This window comes from Acanthisitta chloris, unplaced genomic scaffold (assembly GCF_000695815.1).
Source record: "Acanthisitta chloris isolate BGI_N310 unplaced genomic scaffold, ASM69581v1 scaffold4021, whole genome shotgun sequence".
NCBI classification, from domain to species: domain Eukaryota; kingdom Metazoa; phylum Chordata; class Aves; order Passeriformes; family Acanthisittidae; genus Acanthisitta; species Acanthisitta chloris.
Genome location: NW_008656375.1, coordinates 23,649 through 31,874, shown reverse-complemented (window position 1 = coordinate 31,874; position 8,226 = coordinate 23,649). Strand labels below are relative to the sequence as shown.

General features: G+C 42.9%; 1 protein-coding gene across 1 annotated transcript; it reads left to right on the top strand.

The window, feature by feature from the left end:
• The first annotated feature begins 438 nt into the window (after positions 1 to 438).
• On the top strand, positions 439 to 6,412 carry LOC103811330 (glutathione S-transferase 3). The gene is made up of 6 exons (XM_009084295.1): positions 439 to 539; positions 1,556 to 1,607; positions 2,336 to 2,468; positions 4,143 to 4,284; positions 5,062 to 5,193; positions 6,262 to 6,412. Exons 1-6 carry the CDS (start codon positions 453 to 455, stop codon positions 6,403 to 6,405), a joined length of 690 nt encoding a protein of 229 aa, XP_009082543.1. The 5' UTR covers positions 439 to 452; the 3' UTR covers positions 6,406 to 6,412.
• The last annotated feature ends 1,814 nt before the right edge of the window (positions 6,413 to 8,226 follow it).

Genomic DNA, 8,226 nt, shown 5'->3' with positions numbered 1-8,226 from the left:
TTTGGAGAACTTGTCTACAGCTTCTTGCCTTTGATCAAAACTTGGCTTTCAGGGGTGACTGTAACTCTAGTGCTAAAACTTACATTCTCTCAAAGTTTTAATGATTTCCTTAGTGGTGGGTTTGGTTTTCTTTGTTTGCCTCCTACTTAGCAACTTGATGCTTACTCCTCCTGAATTTCAGGGGGATAAAGAATCATAGAATTTAGGGGTTGGAATGGACCTTAGAAATCATCCAGCCCCAACCCCTGCCCTGGGCAGGGACACCTCCCACCAGAGCAGGTTGCTCAAGGCTCATCCAACCTGGCTGTGAACACTGCCAGGGTTGGGGCAGCCACAGCCACAGAATTTTCGTCATCTCAGTGACCATTATCCCAACCAGCATCAGATTTTTTTGTATCATTATTCACTTCTTCTCTTTTATAACTGTTTCAGGTAACAGCAAGTTTGAAGCCATGTCTGGAAAACCGAAACTTTACTACTTTGATGGAAGAGGAAAGATGGAGTCGATCCGCTGGTTGCTAGCTGCCGCTGGGGTCGAGGTTGGTTTTAGTGCTTTTCTCTTGAAGTTTGTCTTTGAGGCAGCTCACAGGTCATTGGCCGAAAATGAGAAGGCATCCCAAGCCCCAGCAGTTAATGAGCAGTGGCTATTCAGAGCAATTAAGCACTCTTTCATAGGCACACAAAAGCATTGCTTCAAGTTACATGTCTTCTGAGCAGTGACACTGTAAACCAGTTTCTTGCTTAACGCAACAATGCATAACCCTTAATTAATCATTCAATTGCTGCCCCAGAGCTGCTGAGCTGATAGATGTGTTCCTGGCCTAACAAGGGTTATCTGTGCCAAGTTAAACAGCAATGAATTTACTTTCTCTAGGCTTTTTCAGTTGGATGCTCACACACAGGTTTTTGCTTTATTTTTCGCTCCACTGGCTGCATCCTCCGTAATCAGCTGTAACACAACATACTTTGTGTCTTGCTTGCATCACATGAGGTTTAATGGGGTGAAGTGAGCAAACTGACCCACATGTGTAGGGGAAATTAGAAATCTCAGAGCAGGAAGAAAAAACATTTGGAAAAAAACAGAGATACCACTTTAAAATATTTTTTTGGGTGGTAGATAATCTACTTATTCATTTTCTATCTGTCTTGGTGATGAATTGATCATAGAATCATCAAAGTTGGAGACCTTTAAGATCATCAAGTCCAACCATTAACCTGTCACTGCTGGAACCCCTAAACCAGATCCTCCAGTGCCAGATCCAGACACCTCTTAAACACTTCCAGGGATGGTGACTGCACCACCTCCCTGGGCAATATCCCAGTGCCTGAACGCCTGCCCTTGGGACACAACAACCATGAAGGACATTTATCAAATATTACAGTCCAAGAGATTTTGTCAGTGCTTCTTTCCTTCATATTTTCTCCCTTAGAACCATATCTGGAATGGAAGGAAACATGATGTTTATTCCCTGCCTTTTACGGTGCTTAAAAAGTTTACCTCTTCTGGAAATGTGATGAAATCTTTATTTGCTCTTCTTCCACACTCTTTTCTCAGTTTGAAGAAGAGTTTTTGGAAACCCGAGAGCAGTATGAGAAGCTCCTGCAAGGTGAGTTCACACCTCAAGAAAAGTGTGACCAGACTTGACTTAGAGAAGATATGTGAAGTCTTTGAAGATTATGTGGGACCTTTTTTCCCCAGAGCAGAGATGGGAGTAAAGCTGAGAGCTGTGAGCAGCTGCAGGAGCTGATTTTTTTTCCATATGTGGACAGAAGCTGTTGAAAATGTAACATTTTTTTCCGTCCTGGGAAGTTTCCCATCCCTCTGGGTTCTTCTCTTCTCCATTTGTTTATGTGTCCTGCCTGGTCCCACAAACTTACCCGGAAAAAAAAGTATTCAAAAATCTCATTGAATGTCGTGACTTAGCTTAAATACTGGTCACAAGAGAGAATTTGTGAATCTGACATTTGCTTCAAAGAGTGTTTAAATAATGAAACAGATTTTTTTACATTATTAAAATGAGACACTTTTTACTCAGTTGATATATTTACTGTGTCTCCACTGCATTTCAATTTCAGTATAAAAGGTGCTGTACACAGTCCTGACTGCAACTTCAGTGATTTTTTTTTAAAGGAAGGATGTTAACCCGCAACAATTGTGCTCTGCAGTCTAATTTTCCTGCATCATTGTAATTTATTGTGTGCATGGAAAAACCACAGTCTAATACAATGACTACCCACAGCAAACTCACCAAAAATGTTATGATCTTCTGGAGACAGCAAGAAATCTGACATGGAGTTACTAGGTCAGCAGAATAAAGTGTGTCTTTCCCTTTAGGTGGATCCCTGCTGTTTCAGCAAGTGCCCATGGTGGAGATGGATGGGATGAGGATGGTGCAGACCAGAGCCATCCTCAGCTACATAGCAGGAAAGTACAACCTCTACGGGAAGGACCTGAAGGAAAGAGCCTTGTATGTAACAGTATTGCTCTTCTTGAACTCATTTTAATAGCTTAGACACAGCTAGAATTCATCATAGAATCATCAAGATTGGAGGAGACCTCTAAGATCATCCAGTCCAACATTAACCTGTCACTGCTGGAACCCCTAAACCCTAAACCAGATCCTCCAGTGCCACATCAGACACCTCTGAAATACCTCCAGGCATGGTAACTGCACCACCTCCTTGGGCAATATCCCAGTGCTGAAAACCCTAACATCCTGAGCATGATGTGCTATGGTGTGGAATATCCCTTGGGTCAGGTTGGGTCACCTGTCCCAGCTGTGTCTCCTCCCAACCTCCCATGCAGCCCCAACTCCCTTGCCATGTGGCAGTGTGGGAAGCAGCAAAGGCCTTGGCTCTGGGTCAGCTCTGCTCAGCAACAACAAACATATCTCTGCATTATCAACTCTGTGCTCAGCACAAATCCTAAACATAGCTCCATGTTAGCCACTGGGAAGAAAGTTAACTGTACTTCAGCCCAAACCAGCACACACAGACAGAATCACACAACCCTGAGCCATGTGCTCTGGGCTGGCCCTGCTGGAGTAGGGAGGTTGGACCAGATGACCATTGTGGTCCCTTCCAGCCTAACTGGTTCTGTGATTCTGTGAAGTATATTTGTTGATTGGTTCTTGAGTTGGTGGGCAGAGAGGCAAGAAGCACCAGTGTTTTGAGGAAGGCTTCCCATGAGAACCTTCAGGCTGAAGTACTTTGGAGAGCTGATCTTGTCTAGTGAGGAAGTGCAGATTGGGGAGATTGGATAGATGCAGGCCAGAACATGACACACTTAATGTCTGTTACCTTCTCATTGCACACAGCATGTTCAGTCTTCCAGAGGCTTTGTTGAGAAGCTGTTGCATGGCAGTGAAACTTGTGGTTAGTCTTACTGCACAGCAGGAACTCAAATCTCTTATGACATAGTAAGGTTAAAGACTTTATTAGAGTCTTTCGCCAGATACTTAATTCATCTTTGTGAGGACTTAATTTAAATTTGAGTCTTGCCTACAGTACAAAACTTGCTCTCATAGCTCTGGAAAGATGGATAAAAGGGATGACCTGGAGAACTGCTGTACTGATCATTTAGCTGGATGCAGAACCTGCTATGCTTCAGATTTCAATCCCATTATCAATCTATCTGACACCACTTGGGCTTGGATGAAACCCTGAGGGTGGGACACATCCACACAATGACTTCTTGTGATGGTCTGTGTTTCTTTGGTGATTCTGAAGTGATCTGTAACACTGAAGTTAAGCCTTTTTTAGCCTCTCTGCAATCCTGTTTAATCCTGCACAACGAGGCAAGTGAAGTTCCAAGAATGCCACAAATCCAAGTAAGATTCAGACAGTGACATATTTTTGCTAACTGCAAAAAATAATTTTCATGAGGGGGATTGGAATTTCAGTTTTTACTATCATAACACAAATCTAAGAAAATTCTATTTATGAAGGTGCTTTCTTATTTCAGAGTGGAGTCACCATCCCTGGAAGTGCTTCAGAGGTGTCTGATGTGGCACTGGAGGATCTGGTTTAGGGTTTAGTGGTTCCAGCAGTGACAGGTTAATGGTTGACTTGATGATCTTAGAAGTCTCCTCCAACCTTGATGGTTCTATGATTCTAAGAGCTTTGTGTGTTTTTGTTTCAAGGATTGATATGTATGTTGGAGGAACTGATGACCTTATGGGCTTCATTTTGATGTTCCCTTTCTTATCAGCTGAGGATAAAGAGAAACAACGTGCTTTTATAGTCCAAAAGGCAACCAGCAGGTATTTCCCAGCATATGAAAAGGTATGTAAGAGTATCATTCTCTTCCATTATTCTGGAGAGATAACAGTGGGAATGTTGGATATTTCACCAAAAGCAGAAGGAGCAAATGTGTCCTGCAGTAATTTAAACCAGGACATCATGTTGTCTGCAGTCTGGAGAGATGAGAGGGAGGGCAGAGCAGTATGAGACAACTTGGGGCAAGACAACCCATGAGCCTTTCAATATATTTTCTCTCTTGTGTCCAGCTGAGGAGGAGAGTGATAGAGAAGCTTTGGTGGGCACCTGATGTCCAGCCAGGGTCAACCCACCACAGGAACTTGCATTGCAAATGCAGTGCTAATTGTCAGCTTATTTTTTAACACTTCAAATACATCTACATGGTTTTTTTAAAAACAGTAACATAGCTATCTCTGCTGTCCTCTAGCCATACTGAAATCTGCTTAAACCTGCTGCTTAGGCCATACTGGAATCTCAGTGTTTTCCTTTGAGAGGTAGGACCCAAGAGGTACTCTCAGTGGAAATTAATACACACTGGATGATCTGGCAGGAATAGCTGTTTCTCTGCTTTAAAAACTAAAGAGAAGACACTTTTCCACTTTGCCAGCACAAATTTAAAATATAGCCCCATACTAGTCACTGTCAAGAAACTTAACTCCACTTCAGCCCAAACCAGCACAGTGGGAGATAAGGGTGAAAAGAGACAGTAAACATTGCCAAAGAAGTTGTGCTGTGCATTGTGAAAACATGAGCCCCATCTGGCTATCCTCAGCTGAATGTTTTCATCTCTGACTTTTCTAGATTCTGAAAGACCATGGACAGGACTTTCTTGTTGGCAACAATTTCAGCTGGGCAGATGTTCATCTTCTTGAAGCCATTTTAATGGTAGAAGAGAAGAAGTCAGATGTGCTCTCAGGCTTTCCCCAGCTACAGGTACCTTACACTAACCACACACTCCTATGGCTGTAATTGTGATAAATGATATTTCAAAGTCTGTTCTGTGTAGATAATTCCACAAAACATTCATCACCTTTTCATTGTGGTCTCACTCTTCCTACTTTAGGAAGAGCTTTATGATATGCTTCATCTAAGGGATCTGTTATTTTCTGGAGTGATCTCTGTACACACATCTGAGGAAATGCACCATGTGGGGTTTTTTCCCCTCTCCTCACTAGTTCTGTGATAGCTTTAAGCAGAGGGAATTTTCTGGGTCATGGGAACTGATGTGAGTCATGTACACATCAGAAACCACAAATAACTGTTTCCACTTTATCAATACAAGACAGAAGGCTGATTTATTACTGTGCTCTGTGCTAGTGCAGTCTCACCTGGAATATTGTGTGCAGTTTGGGACACCACAATATGAGAAAGATATTAAGTTATTGGAGAGTGTCCAAAGGAGGCAAAAAAAGATGGTGAAGGGCCTTGAGGAGAAGCCACATGAGGAATGGCTGAGGCACTTGGGCTGTTCAGCTGGAGAAGAGGAGACTGAGCACAGAGCTCATGGCTGGGACAACTCCCTCAGGGAAGGAAGTGCAGGGACAGCTCTGAGCTCTTCTCTCTGGGCCCAGGGACAGGAGCCAGGGAATGGGCTGGAGTTGTGTCAGGGCAGGGTTAGGCTGGATTTCTTCTTTCCCCAGAGGTGTTTGGGCCCTGAACAGCTCCCAGGGCAGTGTCACAGCCCCAAGGCTGACAGAGCTCCAGAGGTGTTTGGCCAATGCTCTCAGCACAGGGTGTGACTGTCAGGGATGTCTGTGCAGGGCAGGAGTTGGGCTGGGTGATCCTCCAGGGTCACTTCCAACTCTGATTTTTCTGTGCTTCTGTGAAAATAACAAGGTTGACGTGAGGGAGAACAAAATTCACCCATGGCTAAAACTATATTCCCTGCCTTGTCTCCACATAGAACTTGTTAAAGAATAATACACAAACCAGTAAAATTAGGATTTTTTTTCTTGTGTTATTGTTCTTTAAATATGATGTCCTTACTGTTTACCTTTTTAGGCATTTAAAGCAAGGATAAGCAACATCCCCACGGTGAAGAAATTTCTGGAGCCAGGAAGTCAGAGGAAGCCTGTTCCAGATGATAAATTCGTGGAGACTGTGAGGAAAGTTCTCCGCATGTATTATGACATAAAGGCCAATTAGTGGTCCTGGCCAGAGCTGTGCTGGGGGTGAGAGCTCTACCAGGTGGCATAAGTACCAGGAAGGCAAGAGGGTATTGGAGAGGTGTTTCCATGGGCACATCTCCTGCTCTCATACAAAATCCAGTAGGCAAGTAACTTTTATAACACTTTAAGACTGACCTATTTGTTTTTCCTTCATTCCTCTATAGATTTTTCTGTTACTTTTAAGTTGCACTTTTGTGAGAGGACTAGGAAATAAATTGACTGCCAAGTAGTGGTTTTGTTTAACTGCTGTATCTAGAGGATCTGCTCTAACCAAATAAACTGTTTGTGTGGTCACATTGCCCTGTTGTCTCATGAATGAAAGTTGGGGCTTGCAAACTTCAGTTTTACTTTTCTGGCAGGATAAATTCTTTATATGTGGTAGGAAGGGAGTCCCTGTGGCTGTTTCTCCTATGTCTCTCCATGTTTCTGGCCCAATATTTCCTGGCTCAATATTAGTTAAGAATACATCATATTAATTAGTTAAGGATTCAGATTGCTATCCTGATGTGAGGAGAGAAAGTGCCCTCCATTCTCTCTGAGTTCCCTTTTCTCCAGGCAATTAAATCAAAGAGTGATACAAACATACTCACCTCAGGTTTTGAGGAAGACAAGTTTAAAATCCTTGGCAGTTTCTTGCCCTCTTACTGAATGCAGAGGTGTAATCAAGTGAGAATCAGGAAATACAGCCAACAAATAAAATACAAATAAGAGAAAAGGAAAAAGCAGTTCTGAGAAATACTTGTGAGAAGGGAATTACAGCTGAATTTGTGACAAAACTGCCAGATAAATTATTTTTTATGCATGTGGTCTCAGGAAGAGAGGCAGAGAGATCTTATCTCCCTATCATATAATAGAAAATAGAAGATCCTCTCTCTTATAATAGAAGTGGAATAAGACAATGAAGTTAAAAGCAACAAAATACAAGCCATGAAAAGCAACATTTTCACACTAGGGTGATGGATATCATTGTGGAGGTGTTTAAGAGGTGTCTGGACCTGGCACTGGATAATCTGGTTTAGGGGTTACAGCAGTAACAGGTTAAGGGTTGGACTTGATCTTGGAGGTCTCTTCCAACCTTGATGATTCTGTGATTCTGTTAGAGGATGCCACTGAGGCCAGGAATTGAAAGGGATGGAAGGAGTGTCAAGGATGTAATAATAAATGTTATGAAGTCTTGAAAGATATTGAACATTCAGGAGCAAAGCAGCTCTATAGTGTGGAAAGCTTAAACTGTGAAAGGCAGATTATCCCACTATTGATTATTGTATGGCTTTACACCTTGCCTTGTAGACTTGTACCATCTGACTTGCACCTCCTTCTCTCTGAGGTTGTACCATCTACTCCTAGATGGTACAACCATCCTCCTGCCTCCTCACCAGCCCTGAGCCACCAGCTGGTGGAGCTGATTTCACAGGCTTTTGTTGGCTTGTGGTTAGAGCTTTTTCCACCCCTGAATAGAGGTAGTTGCACTGCTTTCAGTTTTAGGCTTTGAAAGCAAGAGCCAGCAACGTTGCCACAAATAAGAAAGTCCTCCAGCCTGGCAGCCAACAAAGCCACCACCAGATGAAGAAGCTGCAGCATTTGATGGGTGTCAATCAGAACTGAGGTTAGTGTTTTCAGAGTTATCTGTGCCAGTGGTTGAGCTGAGAGCCAAACAGCTTGCAGAAGTATGAGTGAGGGTTACTACAGGCTTGGTTAACCTTGTCTTTGGCCAGTCAGTAAAGCTTCCAGGCCAGAGCCAGAGCAGTGGCTGAAGGTTTGTATCAAGATTCTATAATCAAAGAATCATAGAATTTTA